Raw genomic sequence first — 23618 nt, 5'->3', positions numbered from 1 at the left:
CCTAGGAAATGATCAAAAATAACATTCATAAATAGAAATAGTCTAAAACAATACCCCACATGATTATGTTTGAAATGCATAATTTTTAACCTTCTGGGAGTAGCTAGGACCACCAGTAACAAATCAAACATCAGAAATATCATATTTGTGATCAAAAATCTTAACACTTCATATCCCTTTATTACTGATTCACATTTTTTCAAAGTTTTGTGAAAAGGAGTAGCTTTGACCCCTCATATCTCATTAGGTGGTGAAAACCTGGGTTCAGTTGATGTGGCGTGCATGTGAACACCTTCTTTGCTGTAGACACCTATTGATTTACTCTTTATCATAAGGGTGCAATTTCCTGCACAAAATACAGTATGTCTCTACATGAACATTTTCAAAAATTTAGGGAACATCACGTGCATTGACTTGCTCTTTTTTGGCCACTTGTGCCCCTCTACTTTAACATCTTTCCTAATTTAGTGAGGTCAGCTGAATGGCCATTAGCTGCCTGCCCAGACAGTCTCATCCAAACTCATCATCTACATATTTTCACATTGATGGTGAGGTTAGTGGCTTCTCTTTATTTACGGGGGGTCCACCCACACTGGAGGCAAACAGTCAAGAGAAATTTGGAGATGCCAGTTGCATTCTTCTTGCCCAATCTCTCACCATGCGGAGGTCAGTACAGTTGTCAGTGGCTACCTACTTATTCTCTATTAGTAGTCCATCACCCACTAGGAGTCCTTAGTTGAACCTTTTGTACACTGTGGTGTAATCAGTATAATGGACAGAGGCTCTCCCATTATCCCAGACTCTCGCAATACAGAGGTCATTTTTCCCCAAAATTCTGAAAATTTACGGATAGGTCAGTATAATGGGCAGCAGCTTTCCCCTCTTATTCTGCCTGCTAAGTACAAAAGACGCAGCTATCCTGTCCATCTTTCTGTAGAGGCAACCGATTGGGTCACTCTATTGGACCCAGTGAGCAGTGTTTGAAATCCTCCATGACAAGTGTATCAAATGACCACCACCTCCATGCATGGACCAGTAACCAGGTGGACATGTCAAGCCTACCGTATTCTTCACGCTCACACATCAGCCTCATTCTTTGTTTCTGTTCTATAAACATACAAGTGGATCTTTGCCAGCTCATCTCCTAAATTACTCATCTGACTAAGGCGGAGAGGAACTGACAAGTGAAACAAAAAGTCACTGTGCTGCTGTCTCGACTTGTACGATCCGCGTGCCAATGGGTGTCCTTGTGAGCCAACAGGAGCGAGAGTCAGACCTGAGCATGCATCTCAGGGTCACTATGCACGCCGACTCAGCTCTATCACAAGGTATTTGCCTGAAGGTCATGGCTCTCTCTACAAAGGAGTCTTACTTTCAGTCTATATAGTGCACCCTAGTTTATTTGCCTCTGATTTATAGCAATGTTCTACTATACAACACCCGTTATATTCAGCACTGTAACACATCACTTAATCTGTCATAGAGCACCTATAAATTATCTGACACATCGATACTCTAAGCTCTTTAAACCACAAAGCAGAACATGGCCACAAATGAATGCTTTATATATATATATATATATATATATATATATATATAGCACCACATATACTGTATGTATCCATCCATCCTCTAAATGAACTGGCTTAATCTAGTTTCAGTCATTTTTATTTAACCAACCCAGGCCAGGGAGCCACAATCAGTTAAAGCATCTTTGTAACTACAGTAACCTTGCATACCTAGCACCATCATAAACTTATTTTTGTAATCAGTGTGCGAAGTTGGCACAGTGGCTAACAATGCCAAACCATAGTTTCAGGAGGCTGGATTAAAGTTCCAGATAGGTAAAGCCTGCATATTCTCTCCATGTCTCTCTGGGGTGATTTACAGACGCTAAAGTGGCCCCATGTGAGTGAATGTGCCCTGCGATGGACTGACACCCATCGCAAATGTTGTTTCCTGTAATGCGCTCAATGAGGATGGTTAGGCAAAGCCAACTGCCACCCTAAATTGGACAAGCGAGTCAGTAAATGGTCAGAAGGATTGCACATTGACACTTTCCGTTAATCTATGAAATACAGCACTTCACATTAGTGAGATCTACAACACATCACACTTTATTCAGTATAGCACCTTCAGCCTGACTCATGAAATTTCTTGAGTGTGTATAAAAAGATGAATTTTCTCCTTTGATCAAGTTTTATCTATTATAAACTGCCTTTCATATCTACCTATCTGTAATGAGCACAACCACAAGTCAGTCTTAGTGTAGCACTTTTACAGTTTTAATTCAGTGTTAATCGCATATAGCACCTTGTCCCATGCTGCCATTCTTCTGTTTCCACAGTGACCACTACTGCAAATTGAACTTGTTAGTGTAGTGTCTTGAGCCCTGGCAACATTTTTAATGAACACAATCACACATCAGTCTCTTAGTTTAGCACCTCTTCAAAGTAAGCCTAGTTTTAATTCCGTGTCAATCTAATTTGTGCCTTGATCCATGTGAATATTCTTTTATATACACAGTGACCGCTACTACTGTTTGAGCTTTATTAATTACAGTACTTTCAGCCCTGGCAGCATTTCATAATGAGATCAATCAACAGTCGATCTTTCTTAGTGTAGAACCACATTAGTTTTAATTGCATGTTAATCCCATATAGTGCCTTGATCCATGCTGCCATTCCGTATTATACATAGTAGCCACTAGTGCAAATTAAACTTTATTTAATCTAGTGTCTTAATTCTGAACAACATTTTACAATCAGCACAATCATACCAGTCTTTCTCTTGAAAGTGACCCATTCAGCTATTCTTTTTCACATACCACTGAAAATTAAACTAATTTACTATACCGCCCTAAGCCATGGTAGCATTTCATCGCCTTTCAAGTTGGTATCTATCCATCCTAACCCATGGAGTCCAGAGAGGCAGGAACCAATACTGGACAGGATGCCAGCCTATCACAACAAATTGACTACATTGTATTTTTTCTTTTATGAATTGTTCTTCTGCAGCAAGTACTCTCAAAAATTTGTCTCGTATTTAGGTACTTAAGCAATAAGGCATATTTAAAAACATGTCTTTTATGTGGCATCTTTCAAAGTAAATCAGATGTGGAGTCAGTTTGGATTTCCATACCAGAAGTTTGCCCACAATCCAGTTTTAAAATTTGCTGTTTATAGTGTCCTGCACACTGAGCCCACCAACAGTGCCCTCAAGGCAACCAGTAAGCAGCACAGCTAAGCCTTTTGAAATGGCAGACCTGGAGAGATCAAAGACTTGAGTGTGTAAACAAGGCTGGCATTGCATGTTTGTCTGTCTTTTTTTCAGATGCTTGAGAGTATTTGCACCCCCTGCTTGCCATTGCCCCCTCTCTTTCAATTTACGACTGAGTGTGGATATCCTGACCCGACCTGACCTGACCTGACTGTGGTCAAGGATATGAAGAATGGTGACCTAAGGGGCTGATGGCCACTAGTGGGGTTTCCTTCAACCTAAAACACCCCCTCCTCTCAACCCCCCAACATTTAACCCAACTATCCACACATTTTTAGATTCTGGCCCCAGTTCAACTTAGTACACCATACTGGGTGCCATTCCTTCTTGGTCTTTGCTGTGATTGATGACAGTGGTAGGTTGGGGGGAGTGGGTTGTGGGTCAGCAGACTTACATCTTTTTTGACTTGCCAGCTTGTCCTCCAACATTCTCTCAGTCTGCATGTCCCAGCAGGTTTGCAAGGGGGCTGCCTGCCACAAAAAGCAGTTCAAATGCAAACAAAACACCACAGCTCTGTAACCACATTAAATGATTTTTTTATTTTGATATTTTTACCTTTCAGGTTCCCCCCGGTGCAGACTAAAGTTACCACAAGCCCCAGGTGGGCCATAAGGCTTAACCCAACTTTATTTGATAACGACTGAATGGTAATTCACAGGAAGCTGCATGCTTTTCGTTTTCTTTGTGACTCAGCTCATGTTTCCATGTGGCCGCTGACAGTGCCTGGGAACTCAAAAGAATGGAATTTCCAGAGTTCTGCCAAAAAGAGGAAAACCAAGAGCACCTTGGAAATGGATCAGCCTGAACAGAAGGTGTGCATGCAGCTTCATTTTATATAGCACCTTTCACAAAGTAACATTAGACGGAGCATTCTTCAGTTTAACTGGCCAGTTCAATTAGCAGTCCAGAATCAGAGGTGCATTGTTTTGCTGCTAACCCGCTAAATTCCTGTCTGCCTGCTGACCGCGTAACAGGTGCCAGCCTGTCTTACTCTGGATTTAAAAAACCCCACAATTAATCATATTTATATAACACTTTCCTAACATACTCAAAGCAGTTTACATAGATAATGGGAAGCCACTGTCAATGTAGCAGCTTCTACATTGATACTGCTGTATGTAGCTGCATAATCAGGTGGCCTCACCTCCTTAGGCTACACAAATAAGACACAAGGCAGACAACAAATGAAACTGCATATATTCTTAAAACAATAATAACAATTAATTATATTTATATAGCACCAGAAGGGGGGTACTTACCCCATAGTCTACAATGGCCCAGTGCAATGATAGGATAACCATGCTTTTTTATGCTGTAAAATTGGTTCACTCCTTCAGATGAGATGTAAAGCCATGGTTATAATACTCTGTGGTCAAAAAAGATCCCTTGGCATTTTTTGAAAAAGATTAGATTATCCTGGCTAAATTTCCCACCAGAGCCTGGTCATTCTGGCCACCTTATCATCCCCTCTCTCTAACTGGCTAACTATACCTCTCTCACCTCTTCACTATCCAATAGGTAATGTGTGGCACGCATACTGGTGAAAGAATGGCTGCCATTGCATCATCCAGTTGGATGCTGCCCATTGGAGGTGATTGAAGTGGCTCCCCTGATATCTATATTAGGTGCTTAGAGTAGTTATAAAAGCACGATACAAATATAATTTATTGTTATCATTATTAGCTCTCCTGGGCCTGGGAACACAGCTCTGTATAACAGACAGACCTCATTCAGTCAGAGTTGGAAACAATAAGTCAAATATCATCCTCCTGGTCACTGGTGTCCTGTAAGGATGCATCTTGAGTCATCTACTCTTCACCATGATAACGCATGACTGTTGCGCTAGGTATGAAATGAACCACATCATTAAGTTTGCAGATGTCACAACAGTGATACACCTTATCACTGGCAATGACGAGACTGCTTACAGAAAGAAGGTCAAATAACTTGTGGACTGGTGTGAGAACAATAACCCAACCCTGAATGCTGATAAAACAAAGAGATCACTGTCAACTTCGGGAAGAACCACACCATACACCTTCCCCTCTCTATCAAAGACTACGCTGTGAAGTCAAGCAGGAACACAATGTTCCTGGGAGTGGAGATAACAAATGATCTCTCCTGGACACAACACTTCACCTCCACAGTCAAGAGAGGACAGAAGTGACCGGACTTCCTGCGATGTATGATAAGAGTTAACCTCGCCAGTCCCAACCTCACCTCCTTCTACAGGGGCAGCAGAGAAAGTGTTTTGACTACCTGCATTTCTGTCTAGTATTAGGACTGGACTGCCTCACAATGGATTTCCCTGTAGAGTATGGTGAGAGTAGATAAGAATATCATTGGGGCATCTCCGCCTTCATTGAGGAATTCTACAGCAAAAACAGGACTGCCAACATTATCAGAGTCCACAATCCTACCCACAATGGATGGATTGCCCTTTTACCCATTATAAGCGGTACTGAAATACACAATCCATTAAACTATTAAATAAATGATTGGTCTGTTTACAGAATTAATCTGTGTATTATTACTTCTTTTATTGTCCGTTAAATTAAATCTATGAAGTGGATTGTGTTATGTTGTAGGGTGTATGTATATAAACACGTATCTATGTTGGTGATTCTCTTAGCTATGCTTGCTCATGATAAGGACGGGTAGTGCCATTTTATTCTGCTGTGCACTTCACAAATAAAAGTTAACCTTAAACCTTGAACCCTTATCATGTACTGGCTGAAGGGGTACCTATTGCCAGATGAAGAGCCTCTATACCATCATGTGCCCACCAGCAGCTCAAGGTCAGCAGGTGATGGATGTTATATCTGTTGGAGTGCACACCTGCCGTGCACCAACTCATTGTATTTTAAGACTACACTCTCTCTGAAAAATGGCTTGTAAGTGCAACCCAACTGTGGTAACCACTGAAGTATATACCAGCTATTAGAGGTACCCAATGATACAAAATATACACAAAGCAACGTAGCTGAAAGCGCCATCTATTGCAGACATAATTGAACCTTGCTGCCAGGTAACGTGAGTGTGCTGTGGTCCCCACCCTAAACAAACTCACTCACATTGTTTGCTTCTCCCTCTCACCAGTAACTGGATTCCTTCAATCGCACACTGCCACCCCAAATCAACCTCCCCAGCTCCTTAGAAACATAAGAAATTTGACAAAGGAGAAGAGATCATTCAGTCCATCAGGCTTGTTTCTTTAGCTAACTGCTAAGCTTTCCCAATATCACATCCACATACTGCTTAAAGGTTGTCAAGGATTCATCCTGCACTCCATATCTCTGTAGTTTGTTCCAGATTCACAACTCTTTGCGCATAGAGGTGCTATAAGAAACTCCCTGGCATGTCTCCGTACAGACCGCACTTCACAGCAGGTGTCCTTCGAGCTATCTTGCAAACCTTGGATAGCTAAGGGGGCATTGGTTTGGAGCACATTATATCAAACTGCTCAGCTCTGCACACCTTGTCAAAGTTCCAGTGTGTGAGAGGCACCGGAAATCCGAGTGGTAGGGCAAACATCAAACAAAGGAAGGTGTTCCCTAGCAAGCTAGAATTACACAAGCAGCAGAGGCAGCTAGCATGGCTGAGGGCTGGTCAGTGTTAGTTTACCGATAACCTAGCTGTCGAGCCTTAAAATAGGTTTGGCACCCAGATGGGCGATTATCGCAATAGATCATTTTTGTCCATATGGAACTGGAGCATCGGCAGGTAAATGACTGCACTGGGTGACAGCAGTTTAAAGAGAAAAGAAAAACAAGAGATTGATTGTGATGAGAAAGCAAGCCAAGAACAAAAACCAGCAAGATTAGAATTTAATGATAAAACCCAGAATACAATCCAAAATTGTAATTGTAATACAAAAAAAAAAAAATGTTGCCAAAATGAATCAAGCTCATGAACTAGACACTAAAATGTTCCTTTTGGTTGTATTCACAAACTTGGATGAAGAGAAAGTGCACACACTGCACACTCCTGGTCGTCATGCCTAACAACAGCATAGCTACTTAACAAAAGAAAACAAAAACGGCAGCACAGGAAAAAATGAATTTGTTGTGGCCTTGTGCCACAATGAAGCTCAAAATGGGTGGTAGGCCTTTCAAAAGAATCACACAAAAGGCCAGACCTGCACTTAGTTCTGGTCTGAGCCTACTGAATAGGCTTCACCTTCAAGGCTGACAAGCTCCAAACTGAAAAGGCAGACTTTAAGGCCTGCACATGCCTGAAATGGGGTTAGGTCTTTTATGTACTGACTGCACAGAGCAGTAGTAAACACAGATGGGATCAGTAGGAGCGCTGTAAAAAAATATTTTGCCAAGGTAAAAATCAATAAAACAAGATATGGTAGCATAATCCAGGATTTTGAGACAAAAACTGTAGGCAGAAAATTGTAACAAAAGAGTCAGAAGCCCTTGAGGCAGACTAGCTCCAAACTCAAAATGCCAGGTTTCAGGCCTCCACAGGCCCAAAATGAGGCTAAGGCTTTTGTATATGGACAGAACAGCAGTCATCATGAAAAGAGATTGAATCAAAAGATGAATAGCAAAAAAAAAAAAAACTTATCATGATTAAAACTGGTAAGACAAGATTTAGTAGCACAGCCCAGGATATGAGACAAAAATCGTAAGTAAAAATATCAGAGCAAGAATGTCAAAACTTAAAATAATGAACTGAGGCAAAGCCAGAAATTTTTGATATAAATCTTTGTTGAGGGGCAGAGAAGAGTTCAAAACCAGAGATACTTTCAAATGCTCAAACAAAAAACAATAGGCATGAAATTGCACCTGCAAATTGGGACAATGAACACTCTGTCGCTGAAGATGTCACTTGGACCAATTTTTGGAAGAACTCATCATGCTTCCCGAATGACAGTTGCTCAAAATAGTAGCACCCAAAACAAGACAGCACTATGGGAAAATGTGTTTACTTTTGAACACTATTAAAAATGCACCAGATTCAAAAAACAAAGTGATTTTCCTTCACTTCTAAAACCCATAAAACAAAGTTTGAATTGCTTTAAGATGCCAAGGACAAACTGTAGGAAATTCAAATTAAACTCCAGGGGTCTCATGTATAAACGGTGCGTACACACAGAAATGTTGCGTAAGAACTTTTCCACGTTCAAATCGCGATGTAACACTTGGCGTAAATCCACGCACTTTTCCACGGTACCTCATACCTTGTCGTACGCAAGTTCTCAGCTCGGTTTTACAGACTGGAGGCACCCAGCGTCAAAGCAGTGCTACTGTTCCTGTGTGATTACACCTTATTTTCCTGACGCGGCTTTATAAATACACCGAAACTAACCGCATATTGTTTATTAGTGTAATGCATCTGATTGTAATTAACTTGTAACAATATAATGGTAGAGGGAACAGCCATAGTATTCCAAATACCATAACTGCTTTAGCGTTGTTACTCTCACTTCTTCTTCTTCTTCTTTCAGCTCCTCTTGTTAGGAGTTGCCACAGCGGATCATCTTTTTCAATATTTCTCTCACTGCACCACTCAGAGTATTTATATCACTGTATCTGAGTGTGAATCACAGCAGCAGCTGATCGGAAAGGGAATTATCGGTATACAGCTTCAAGGACACGCTGTCTCAGCCACTGCAAAATGTTTTAAAGCCTTTCCTGTACGGACCTCGCGGTTCAGAAACAGAAATGATATCATTTATAAGGTGAAATTCAGCAAAATATGTTTATTAAATTATACAGATAAAACTTTAACTTCATTTAAATAATCTATATTCTTCACTGGGAGTGTCGTTAAGGATAGAATAATTAAACATGTACTACGAAGATATTTCAATGTTCTTTAAACGTTTTGAAGAATCGCTAAGCTTACAGATGGCTTAACGTCTATTACAGAGCTGATTGTATGGCGATCGGTTACTTGGGGAAAGAAAAGCACTGACTGCAGTGACGGCTATGCCAATATATATTGAATATAAAACAGAAAGAGAAAATAACAACACAGCTAAAAACACAGCGACAAATTTCGGCAAAAGCTATGCAGTGTCCGTAACGGACGTAGCCATCCACTGTGCATAAGCTACCTTACTGATGGGCGGACGAAGGAGCCACCGATTCTTCCTCTGCCCAGTGCCACCACAAGCCTAGAGCCCCCCCTGATTGTACTGCTGCAATAAATTATTTCATCGAAGTGAAACACATGTTTAATAACGTGCTTTAACTCCTATCATCATGAAAATGATATCACGTATACATCTCAGTATTTTAGTTATTCAGAGAACTGTAATATTACGAATGTAATTGATTCTGTGTCCAGTTGGAGGAAGAGAGCGGTTTAAAAGCAAGTAGTGATTCACACACACAGAGCACATAGAAGATCAAATACAAAACAAAGCATTTAACGTGCTACTTTAATTACGATGTGATTTGAGAAACTGGTTAATTAAACGATTTTAAGATGAAGTTTATGATGTTCTACTTTAATGACAAAATAAACTACGTGATTAAAGTGGAAATGTCGAGATTGAAGTTGACATTTCGTGCTTTTTCCTCACTGTGTGCCTTTTTCTCTGTACCCTAATAAGCTTTCATATGACACTCAGACAGTGGGCTTACAACTCTTCTTTTCACGGCGACTTTGATATGTGACTTCTTTTTTATTTCCGGCACTGTGCGATTTGTGAATGTGAGCTTTCAAGTTTCTCCAACACGCTATGTCACTCGATCAACTTCCTTTTGTTGATTATACCACAGTTTATTTGAACAAATAGTATGTTTTTCATTTGCCTCCACTTGGTATTCACTGAAATTCTTATATTTTCCCCCGTGCTTTTCCCATTGTCTTTTCACAGAAGGCTGCGCTTAAGGGCGATTTATATTGATTTGCATATCAAATGGGCGTAATTCTGGGAGGATTTGGGGCGTTACATAATGCGTGCACGAGCGTTAGTTTTCACGCTGATCGGGATTTATGTAGCGGAAGAACGTGGAAGTTGGAGTACGCACAGATTCCTGCATCTGGATTTTTCTGTGCGTAAACACATTTCGGCTTTTGTGCTTACGCCATGTTATAGTGCGAGTTCTACGCACGGCGTAATACATGAGGCCCCAGGTCATAACATTTCAAAGTTCAAAACATGTTCTAACGTTCACAATAACAAAAAGGAGAGGAGGGAAAAAACATAAAAACTTCTAGCCAAATGAAAACAAAACTTTCTTGAATATTTACCAATTTATTTAACAAAAGGCAAGGCTTAAAGCAAACAAATCTGAATATCGCCAAACAGAAGAAGGTGCACTGAATAAATGCAGGCGTAAAGATATCAAAAATCCAAAAAATTAAAATGAGAATAGCACAATGGAAACAGGAATCTAATTTAAAAATGCCATAGCAGCTTTTCCATATATACTATTGGGTGTGGCTGCATAATCAGGTGGCCCTGCCTCCTTGGGCTCCACAAATAAGGGACAGGGCACACATTAAATGAATCCACATATATTCTTAACATATTAGAACATAGCAAAATAATAAACATCACAATATTATGTAAATATAACACATAGACAACACTACCACAAATGGAATTAAATATACAATAAATACTTTAAAAACAACAAAAAGTTAAAGAAACAGAAAAAAACACTTGAGCCCAGGGCAGAACCATGATAGATCACAAAAATGCATCCGATTGAAAAATAAACACCAGTACTGAACACTAAACAGATAAACCAATGCCTTAGCTATGCATCACATTGTTTACAAATACAAATATGTGACAAGCTGGTCAAAATGAAGCTTTCTACCTGCATTATCAAGTTATCACACCACATCCCATCCAAGGCTGCACATTTTTCACTGTGATTACAAGGGCCCTCTAAAGCAGTATAGGCTAAAGGGAACTCCACTACGTGTTCATACAGTAAGCTATGCAAAGCGGAGCACATTCTGGTGACTTCAGCTGAGCGCTCTGTCTCATTCAATCAGCTTCAACACAAACCTTCACTCCACATCATACCCCAAACCTTTAGGATGGCTATGAAAGATTTTCAACTAACATGAGGTTTCACCCCCTAAACTCTGATGGGCAACTCCATCACCAACGTGCCCCTGAGCCTCAGTAAGTACCCTCCCTTTAAAAATCTGCCACAGGAATCTAGCTTCTTGAGCTTTTTCATAAATACATACAGTATAGTACAAATACTGAATATGTGCAAACTTGCATATCAAATATAAAAAGTGTATACAATCCCTCAAACATTATAGTGTGTATAAAAGACAGAGGGGAAGTTTCATTTTTACTTTTAAATAGTATATACTGTACATGGGCGGCACGGTGGCACTGTGGTAGCGCTGCTGCCTCGCAGTTAGTTCACTTCCCGGGTCCTCCCTGCGTGGAGTTTGCATGTTCTCCCCGTGTCTGCGTGGGTTTCCTCCCACAATCCAAAGACATTCAGGTTAGGTCGATTGGCGATTCTAAATTGGCCCTTGTGTGTGCTTGGTGTTTGTGTGTGTCCTGCGGTGGGTTGGCACCCTGCCCAGGATTGGTTCCTGCCTTGTGCCCTGTGTTGGCTGGGATTGGCTCCAGCAGGCCCCCGTGACCCTATTTGGATTCAGCGTGTTGGAAAATGGATGGATACTGTACATTATTTGAAGGAATGTCAAGGAAACAGTACTTCTATTTTTAAAATCTATATAGCACCCTTCAAATGGAATTATAAAGTGCATTCCCCAAAAAAATAATTAAAAAGAATAAATCAGGGTGATAATAAGGGCAGTAGTGAGATTTGCCGTCTCTATTGCTTACACCTTAGTAATGATTTCCGTCTAAATCCCCATTTGCAGTTTTTACATTCAGGGTGCACACAAACACACTCATATACATCTACTCACAAAAGGCTAAACTAGAGCCATCAATCCAATCAACAAGTCTTTGTTCTGTGGAGACAAGTGTATGTGAACACGGAGGGAGATAAGCAAATTCACATATTCCAGGCATGAAGTGAATTCAGGTCCAAGCACTAAGCTGTTGTAGTGCTACCTGTGCACTTCTAAAAACTTATTAACAAAGATATATGAGGAGTAATGTTGTTCTTCAGCTGCACTTCCTGTCACCAGGTGCCAAAACAATGTTAGGAAATTAAGTCGAATGTCATTCAATAACCTTGATCAGTGAATCACTGAAGTCCACCTGAGAGGGGCGCTCTGTTTTAAGAAGCTCCAAGTACAATGCCCCAAGATGGAGGCAGCCTGTTACTTCAGGTTCAATGGCAAAAAGCAAACAGGCCCCCTCCCAGCTTGTGCCCCCCGCCTTTGATCCCTTACGTGCTGCTGTGGTTTCCGTGGCAACAGTGAATCAGAATGTTCATTGTCACAGTCAACATAATACCTGCTTCAACACGACTAAGTCGTGAAATGCAAGTCTGTTAGCAGGCACATCCCTGAGATCTCCCAATATCCCAGAAGAATGACATGATGGAACTTGAATGCCCAGGGAGGTTCGGGGTCCAAAACAGCATTCAGACTGTGGGAATCCCATGTTACTGCTTTGGATGATGCTCTTCACAGCTGGATGTGTGCAATACCAGCTGATTAGGGTAGTAGCCTCACAACTTCAAGGAAACTTGTTCAGTTCCCTATCTGGTCCTGAGTGGCATTTACATGTTCTCATCATATCCATTTGAATCTGAAGGAGCTCACTGCCAAATCCAAAGATGTTGGGTTCATAGACACCTCTAAAATTAACCTGGTGTGGGCGTTTGTGTGAGTGCGGAGAACAGACGTTGGGGATGGTGTCTGACCCTCTAATTCACAAGACCACTGCCAATCATTTGTTCACTTACTTTAATAAAGGATACTTGTGTGCATTTATTCATTCTTTCATATATTCCCCACTTATTACAATACTGGACATTCATGTTCACACTCATATTTAGGGATTTATTTAGTGTACCCATTCACTCAATTCATTCATTCCACAAACCCACTTCATTTAATGTGGAATAATCCTGTTCATCATCACATTCATCCACTCATTACATGAGCCCACTTTCTAAAAACTCAGGAGCCAAGACTGGCGGAGCACTTTCTTAACAAACTAACACACAGTTTACTTTAATATTCTCATGTACACACCACATTCAGTCACTTATTCACTCACTCATTCACTTTATTCATATTATTCAAATTTATAATTTCTGATTAGTTTTGATAAAGATTAGTCATGTACACAGTCACATATTCATTCATTCATTATAACAAGCTCATTTACTATAGTACAAGAGACTTGCATACACATAACACTCATTGATTGATTAATGTTATTATAAGCCAACTAACTCCAGTATACTTCCTTCATTAAGTTTATGAGCTCATTTACTACAGTATAGGATCCATGGATGCACATCAATATTCATTCATTCATTCATTTTGTACAACCATTCAGCTCAATATAGGCACTCGTTATTTCATTTACTATCCCACTATTTCCAGTATGGGACACTCATGCCCTTATGATTTGGTCCCATGTACAACAACTTTGTACACAATCATATTCATTGATTTATTTGATACAATCACATTCAGCAAAGAACAACCCTTTTCTCACTCGCTCACATTCATTGAATGAATACACTTCACTTAAAACACGATAATCATGTTCATTGTCACATTCATTCCTTCATTCATTCATTTATTCACTTATTCATTCATTCCATTAGTCCACTTACTACAAATCCAGGGACCAAGACTAGCAGAGCACTAACTCAACAAGCCAACAGAATGATTACTTTAACGCTATTTCACACTCCCACATTCAGTCACTCATTCTTTCACTTATCCACTCTACTAAATTATTCATACATGTATTTCACTTTACAATAGAACAGAATTTAATGAATGAGACTCATGCAAATATTTATTTATTCATTCATAAATTCACTGTATTAACCCAGTTACTACAGCACAAGAGATACACTCATGTACACACATGTAACACTCACTGATTGATTAATGTAATTAACCCACTAATTTCAGTACATTTCATTCATTCATTTTATGAGCTCAATTACTACAATTCAGGATCCTTGGGCACAAACCCATAATCAATCATTCATTCATTATATAAACCCACTTAACACTTGTTAATTAATTTTATGAACAAATCATTCCAGTACATGATACACTATCACTCACTCATTCATTCATTTTAGGCCATAATGAGCTGGACACCGCTTTTTAGATTTGATTTAATTCTCACCTTTGTGAAAGATGCCCCCTGCCATTGGAGACATACTTTCCCAGAGCTGGTCAGGAGGAGATAAACCTCCATTATTTCCCTTTGATTTCTTTGATTGGCACTTTGATACTCATACTCAAAGCACATGTGGCTGGGCGTGATAATAGCAGGCAGAGTACCAAAAATAAAGAAGCAAACTAAACCATTTCAGAGTTTTTGTTGTCCCCTGTTCAATCTACCTGAATTACTTACTGTGAGATCTTCAGTGTGCCACCCCTCCCCTGAACAAAACTTTGAAAGCATAGATTGGCTTTCATTTATGCTACCAGAAAACACAAGATCACTGGGAGGATCTAAACCTAATGCCAGAGAACTAAATGACCGATAAACCACTCAGAAAACCACCACACAGGCCCTGTGAGGCCACAATGCTGGACTGCTCACTCACCTCCAACGCAGTGCTCCACATTCTCCAGGTTGCGCAGCGTAATCCTCATCAGGCTGGAGTTGAGCATGAGCTCATTCTTGTGGATAGGCCACATGGAGCGAGGAGCTGGATTGACAAAGAAAATCCGTGTGTCGCCGGTGGACACCTGATTGTCACAGATTTCAGGGTCCCCAAAGCCTCCGATCATCACCTTATTTCCTCCTTCAAGCAGGATGTCATTGGTGACCACAGCTTTGCCTTTCAGATATCGCCATACTCTGACCTGAGGGTGGAAAATGAGACACAGTCAGTCAGTCTAGGTGATCCATGTTCTCACACTTGCTGTCTTCTTTTTTTATTTAAAGTATACACATACATTGATTGACATAGTGGTACAGTGCTACTGGGACCTGGGTTCGAGTCTTAGCATTTTGCTTGTCTGTATGCTCTGTATTTTATCCCAATATAGATAGATTTTCTCAAGGCACTTCACTCCCAAATTAGCTTGGGTATGAGTGTATCCACTGATGGAAGTTTTGGTAGTGCTGCTTGGTATAGGTGCTTGGTCCTCACAACAATTAAGAACTTAACAAGTTAAAAAATATATAAAAGAAAGACTGAGTGTTTTGGGGACTTTGCCCGGTTCAGGACTGTTTTCTGCCTTGTACCCATTGTGCCAGGGATAGGTTTTGCCTCTCAGTTATCCTGGACTGGACTAAGTGAGGCACAGAAAGAGAATGAACAAGAGTAGGTATATGCATGAATGGACTGGCGTCCCACCCTGCTTTGGTTCTTGTAGTGCAGCAGGTAAATGAGAGAGCGGAGTGAGTGAGCGAGTAGGCAAATAAGCAAGTGAGCATATAAGTGAATGAACTGAGTAGCTGAGTGATAGAGTGAGCAAGAGAGTCAAGTGAGTAAGCAAACAAGTCACTAGGCAAGTAAGCAATCGAGTGATGGAGTGAGTGATAGAAAGGAAAGGTGAGTGAGTAGGTGAGTAATGGAGGGAGTGAGCGAGACAGCGAGTGAACAGGTGAGTAGGCTGACGAGTAAGCGAGTCAGCAAGTGATGGAGTGAGCAGGTGAGTGAATGATAGGCAGATGAGCAAGCAAGAAGGTGAGTAAGTAACCGAGCCAATGACTGCGTGCGTCAGAGAACAGGTGAGTGAGTAGGCTAGTGAGTAAACAAAAGAGTGAGCAAGTAGGGGAGTGTACAAGCAAGTGAGTGAGTAGTCAATATAAGTGTGTTTGTGGGTCTTTCCAACAATGGACAGTTGTCTAGACAGGGGGTACGGGAGGAAGGGGGTCTTTTCTGTGTGTCCTGATTCTACATGTACAGCCTCTAACTAGAAATGACAGGTCAAGTGGGTTCAACAAATGAATGAATAAGTTAATGAATTACAGGTTTATCAGGTCATTATTATCACATGTACAAAGCACAGCGAAATTATTATTTCACTGACAGTGCTGACATGTCACCACTCTAGTGCCATAATTAGGGAATATACCTCAAAACGTTTGTCTGTCTTCTCACTTGGAAAAAAAAAAAAACTAACAACACATTTGCCATATTTGTCCATTATATAGAGTCCATCACCCTTTTTTGTCCATCTGTATAAATGATCAATATGCAAGCGTGCAGGAATGTGCTGTGAAAAAGGCTGGCACCCCGTCTGGGAACAATATGGTCTTATAGTATTTATTCATTGTAGCTTTAACTCTTTCAGCAGGCTCCGACTTTCCTTGCTTCGTTTTTCTGAGCCCCACTTAGTCCAGTCCAGGCTTACTGAGTGTCAAGGTCAACTCCTGGCACTTCGGGTACAAGACACACTACGGCGTGTTCCCGATGGTACTGGGACTGGCACTGGCACCCCAGCACTTTAAAGTGGATATGTGGACAGAGAATGTAGATGGTTTATCACTTCAAGCTTGAGCTTGATTTCTCCCCGATGTATCTCTTCTGAGTCATTTCAATTTTCTTAAAAGAATGACTACACATTTCAACGATTGGTTTACATATCTATTTAAGAATACCTTTTGTTATGCCATCCATTATTTAAACTCACATATCCAGAGCAGAGTCATGGGAAAGCTGGCACAACACTCAGACAGGGTGTTACCCCCGGCAGGATAATAAATGTTTTAACATCATGTTCTTATTGTAGTTTTAGTGTTTACCATATGCAGTAATGTTGTAAAAGTTTCTATTTATTCTGAAGTATTTATTTGATCTCATTTACCCTTTCCCACCCCAACCCCTCGTTTTTTCCCTCAGTGTACTTCCATGACTTTTCCCTTTGAGTTTTTTTTTTTTACCTTAAAAAGCCCTGCACAGAAAATGGGCGGAAAGCAAATAACTTTGTAAACGGAGGAAATCCGACAGCCTTGGTCCGCGTCCATTTTGGTCATCAAAGTGCTTGGTGTCCACCTCTTTCCCCACCCTCTGAACATGTGTAGGGGGTAATTGAAAATGAAAAGGGATTAGGGCCTAGGAAGGTCATCTGCTGCTTCTGAGGTGTTTTGTTGCCTCATAACATGGAAAGAACTGACACAGGATTGGCATTTAAATATCCTACAGGTTCTAAACTGGTTTAAGTCAATGAAGAGTTCACACATGGGTCTTGGTCCTGATTTACTATTTTAATTAGCTCAGCTACCTGGCACTGCTGGGTGAGAAAGCACATAGATAAGAAGTAATCACAATTAAATACCACCATACATTATTACTGTCAGGTGTGTTGTATTTATAGGGTCATTATTGTTATGTGTACAGAGTACAGTTAAATTCTTACTTGTACTTCTTTAGTACAGAACCATTATTACTACTGGAGAGAAAACCACAAAGACAAAACAGCTCCACCCAGAATGGCCTGCAGCCATGACAAAAACTGAGGAAAACATGAAATGTAATGGGTGGGAATTGAACCCCGCTCTCTTGATTGAAAAGAAATTATGCTAACAATGAGATCACAATCACTCCCTACATAGGGCTATTTCTCTATATATTTACTTATGTTTGCTCTGACCCCGCCTGTCCCTACTGCCAAGGCCAAAACGTATATGTCAAAAAACTGACTTAAGGTGAGAAACACCTGTGCACCCAACTTTCAACACTGTGGCTAGAAAAACAAAGATTTATAGATGCAGGGATTAAACACTACGTACTGGTGGTAATAGTGGGATAATTTCATTAGTGTCCTACTATAACAACATGACAGCACAGCAGGAGGGGTCAGAAGTGGCTATAACGGGGTAATTTCTAAAGAGACTAGCTCCTAGAACTTATTTCCTGGGTCCCAAATGCCTAACCACCCAACAGCTCATCATCACATAAAGGACTTGACAGGGGGGCAGATCCTAAATTATGAAGCCTTCCAGTCAGTGTGCAGGAGAAAATTGGAATACTTGAAGAAAAACCCATACAAGAACACTCAGTGTCTGCTTAAACCCATATCACTGGAGGCATGAGGAAGCAACATTAATCACAGTGCCAAATCAAGTACTTCAACTGGCCACAGTTCAACAGTTAATTAATGACCAGATACTGTTGCCTTCCATTTACGTTGATTGGTTTCTACTTTATTTTTTGTGTGTTTTATCAAATCTGTAACTTTCTGTGTACTAATTCTATATTTAGCCATTTGTAAAATTCATACCTGCATTTTACCTGAGAACTTGTCACAGAGCTCTGTGCTTCCACTTAGTGAAGATGAAATAAAGTACAATGCCCAATTAATTTGTTTATTATTTTACTTTGGTAAAATTTAAGCACTTCATTCATTCAATTTGCTTTTTCAGGATTGTGACAAGCCAAAGCCCATATATCAGCCTTGGTTGGAGACGCTTTTCAAGTTAACCCCATGCATCATGCTCATTTACCTAAAACGCACCTCCATTTTAGAAAGCCATGCTACCGCTGACCACACCAGCCTTCCCCCACCACCCCTCTTATCATGCCAAGCACCTGCAGACTCATAATCCACAACTCTCAGCTCACAACTAACAATTCACCAGCAGTCTGACATGGCCTAAGTGCCCTACTCTGCATGACCACGGGTTCATGGAGTGAGGAGGCTGCCATAAAAAATCCAAAACAACATAAAACGAGCGAGAATTCAGTTTATGGAAGGCAGGATTGGCAAAAGCTGTGCTTGCCTCCTGGTGAGAAATACTGTAACAGATGGTGAGACAGAGACCTCCTACTGTGCCGGTGAAAAGATTAACTCCATGGCAGCCCTTTGGCTTCAATGTGCTCATGGGACAAGTGGTGATACCCTGAGTGGTCAGCAGCCAGCATGCCATGGACTGTGGGGCATCACACAGATCAGATCTCCTACTTCTCAGCTTATCATCTGTGATATTCAAGGGCACCAAACCAAAGTACAAATAAAACAGAAAATTCAAAGTAAAGAAAAAATTGTACTGTAAAAAATTTGCCCCTTCTTAATATCCTCTTTTTTTCATATTTTACACAGTGAACGGCCTTAACCCCTTAAACAATATGCAGTATTACAGAAAGGTAATCTGAACACAACACACAATAGTTTATAAATCATTACTATCTTTATTCAAGGCACAAAGTTATTCAATATCACCCATGTGAAAAAGTAATTGCCCCCATTGTTTCATCACTTGGTTGCAGAAATTATAGCAGCAATAAACACCACGATTCTACCAATCACAAAAGCACTAAATCTCTTAGACGTGTTAAAGTATCCGAAGGAGCAGGACAAGGGGCCGGCAAAAGAGTGGCTTGGAGGTTGCCGTTCACAAACACAGCACTTCTGTAGAGTATAACTTTCAATTGCTGATGGTGATGAACAACTGAGGAATAGTATTTGCAGAGTTTTAACACAAGTTTTAATGTATGTTTAAGAGATGCTTTAGTGGTGCATTCACAGTCAACAGTCATTTCGACCGTTTTTTTACTTTGACACGTTGGTGTCTTATATGCTATGCCAATGTGATAATACATTTGCTTCGTTTTCTAATTGCCTTCTTTTCAACTTGCCTTTTAGGAAGGCATTCAAATTCAGGTTGTACTTGCTCAAGTGGTATTTTGTAAAAGGTTCAGGTTTAGGGTCATTGCTTAAGTTTAAACTATGCTATTATTTTTTTAAATTCCTTTGTGTTGATTCTACATTAATTTTGTGATTCAGTGTGTTTTTACTTCATGATTTATGTATTCATTTTATAATTACATGTTTTAATGTTAGGTACGATGAATTGCAATAAATTAAACATATTTATGTGATTAATATTTAAAAAAAAAATCAATTCCCAGTGCTAATTCAGACACATTGGTAAGAACTGCTCGTTTCTGGTCCTGACATCTCTATTGGGTTCAAGTCAGGACTTCCATGAGGCCACTCCAATACTTGAATTTCCTTTCTCCTGACTTGCTTTTGTGACTTGGGTCAATGTCCTACTACTTAACCCAATTTCACTTCAGCTTCAGGGCCCAAACAGGTGAACGGATATTTCCTTTAAGAATATTCTGGTAAAGTGTAGAATTCATCATTCCTTCAATAATGCCAAGTGTTCCGGGTCCCAAGACTTCAGCACATCCCCTCACCATTACACTATTACCTCCATGTTTTACTATAGGTATGATGTTCATACTACCAAATGCCAGACATAAGGTAGTTGGACTCGAGTTGTCCGAAGAGCTTTACTTTTGACTTGTCTATACATAAACCATTATTTCAAAATGCTATGGAATCATTCAGGTCATTCTTTCAAATGAAAAATGAGCAATGATATTACTCTTGGATTGCAAAGGTTTCTGCCTTCTGTCTTGACAATCTGCCATGAATCGCAATTTCTGACTTGGTCTCATTCTTATCATAGAGTTATGAACACTGTTCTTAGCCAAGGCTAGGGAGGCCTGCAATTCTCTGGGTGTTCTTCTGGGATACTCTGTGACATTTTGAATAAGTCATCACTCTGTCCTGGGGGAATTTTGGCAGAGTGGCCATTCCGGGGAAGAGTCTCCACTGTTCTAAATGTTCACCACTTGGGGATAATGCCTCTTAGTATGGTGCAGTGAAGAATCTTAGAAATATGTTTGCAACCTGATTTTGATTGTTAAGTTTCAACAAATATTTTTCCATGCGTCTTCTGAAATTCCCTCTGATCAAGGCCTAGGGTTCCTTTTGAAACCTTGTGGTGATCACTTCACTTTCATAATAAGGGTCAGTACACTGTGAAGTGTACATTCTACAGGACATTCAGGTCTGGCTGTGTTATAGTTAACTTTGGTCAGCTGTTAGAGTTAGAGAACAAGGGGGCACAATTAGCTTTTCATACAATACAGGTCTGGATAACTTTATTAGGTAGAAATGTATAAATGGTGTTTACTCCGATTCCCCAATATTACATTTTGTTTAAAGATGCAGAGCTATACAGAAATAGAGGATATCAGGGAGGAGGTACTTTTTTCACAGAACTGTAAAAAAGAAAATGTAAAAAGAAACATTTTTCAACAAGTTGTTAGATTAAAGAAGAGACTCCTCCCTGGCACTCTAACGCATCTCTGAAAAGCTGCCATCTGAAGATGGGCTCAAACAATTCCTTGGTTAATCTGGAACAAAAGAAAGGTCAATGTGGAGTCTGCATGTTCTCCCACACCAGTTTTCCCCACCCCTCTAAAAATGTGCAGGTTAGGAGAACTAGACAGTCTAAATTCAAGTCAGGTTTACTGTTATGTGTAAAGAGTATTTGAAATTAGCACTTACATGACAAAAAATACAAATAAACTAGACATGGCATGTAACATAATCATATACACATATACAAATACACATATTATATGTGCATTGGATTCAGAAAGCATTCAGACCTCTTCACTTTCTTCACATTTTGTTATGGTGCAGCCTTACGATAAAATCATTTCAATTCATTTTCCCCTCATCAATCAACACTCAATATCCCAAAATGACAAAGTGAAAACAGGAAACATTTTTAGAAATGTTTGCAAATTTATTAAAATAAAAAATAACTGAAATTTCACAATGACACAAAGTATTCAGCCACAAATGTAAAGTGTGTACAAGTTAAGTCAAGCTGGGGAGCATGCACTGGTATAGGGCGTTGCTGCATCCACTACACAACGAAACAGCTCAGGATCCCGGTTGGCAACACCCTCGGGCAGACACGCAGTCCAGTCCCGCCCTTCGGAAATGACCATCTATCTGCCGCAGCCAGGTGTTACGTGGGCGACCCCTTGGCCTGGTCCAGCCACTCGGGTCCCCAACAATGAGGATCTTACGAGCTGGATCACCCTCTGGGAAACGTGCCACATGGCTGTTGTGTCGTAACTGACGCTCCCTCACAATGCAGGTAATGTGCCTCAATCGGGACTCCATGAGCAACCGCTCATTCAACACAAAGTCAAACCAACGGTACCCAAGGATTTTCCAGAGAGACACAGTACCAAAGGAGTCCAGTCTTTGTCTCAGGTTACTGGATAGCGTCCATGTCTCGCAGCCATATAGCAAGACAGGAAGCACCAGGACTCTAAAGACTTGGACCTTCATCCTTTTGCATAGATATCGGGAGCGCCACACACCTTTTTCCAGCGACCTCCCATGCTCTCCCAATCCATCTACTGACTTCATAGGAAGAGTCACCAGAGACATGAATGTCACTGCCAAGGTATGTAAACCTCTCGACAAGGTCGACACTCTCTCCAAAAACAGACACACTGCTGACGGCTGTGCCCAAGAGGTCATTAAAGGCCTGGATCTTGGTTTTTATCCAGGACACTCACAAGCCCAAACACTCAGACTCCTCACTCAGTCTCGAGCGCTCCAATCAGCGAAGATCACAGCATTGTCAGCAAAGTCAAGATCCGTGAATCTTTCTTCACCAACAGATGCCCCACAGCCGCTGGACACAACCTGCTAATATGTCTAAAGGCCCTGTCACATTACATGACTTTTCCACTGATTTTCAGACACAAATTTTTGCATAACATTACTAAGTGGGGGGCAGTAGCATGGCGGGCTCCTGGGGCTGGCGCTCATGCAGTCTGACATCCAAAGTCCAACCAGTCCGTGACTCTCCCAATTTTGTCTTAAGTCTTTGGGTTCCAGTTTGTGTGTGCGAGAGCTGAGAGCCAATGAGCACTCAGCTGGACATACAATGCAGAGAATGCAGTGATAAACACAGGTGTTTTGATCTGCGCAAACAAGAAGAGGAGCTTACTTGTCTGATGTTGCATGTGTTACATATGAATGGAAAAAAGGGCCAAGATTGCAGCTGAACTCACCACATCTGTTAACCCTTCATACAGCACCAGCATGGTCAAGCAGCAGGTTACTCGTGGTCAGGAAGAGAATCAAGCATGTGATGCTTTGGAAATGTGAAACTGTATTGGAACATCATAACAAAGCTGACTAGAATTCATGTAATATGACGCCACCTAAAATGATCAGACCCATGCATGGGCCTCTGTTGACATCATAAACGTGTACTGAGGATTAGTTCTGATGTTAGGTATCATCTTTAAAAGATGAACTATCTTCCACTATGATAAATTTGAAAGGGTAAATTAATTAGTGAATTGAAGCTGCACAAAATGTTTCTCTGTGGTATGATAAAGTGATTTGAAAAGATTCACCAATGCTTGTTAAATTAGGAGTTTTGGAAATTACCCAATTTTGTTCAGCGCACTCAATCTGAAGAAGCTTCT

The 23618-nt window shown here is 40.6% G+C and overlaps 1 protein-coding gene across 8 annotated transcripts in view; it reads right to left on the bottom strand.

The window, feature by feature from the left end:
- Positions 1-23618, bottom strand: part of agrn (agrin) — a 501409-nt gene that overhangs the window by 463678 nt on the left and 14113 nt on the right. For all 8 annotated transcript variants that reach the window (XM_039755568.1, XM_039755567.1, XM_039755573.1 and 5 more), the window contains exon 2: positions 14949-15210. In XM_039755568.1, coding sequence (XP_039611502.1) covers positions 14949-15210 — 262 coding nt within the window. The remainder of the gene's footprint in view (positions 1-14948; positions 15211-23618) is intronic.

This window comes from Polypterus senegalus, chromosome 6 (assembly GCF_016835505.1).
Source record: "Polypterus senegalus isolate Bchr_013 chromosome 6, ASM1683550v1, whole genome shotgun sequence".
Lineage (NCBI taxonomy): Eukaryota > Metazoa > Chordata > Cladistia > Polypteriformes > Polypteridae > Polypterus > Polypterus senegalus.
The sequence above is the reverse complement of the archived record's forward strand: the minus strand, read 5'-3'. Positions and strand labels throughout refer to the sequence as shown.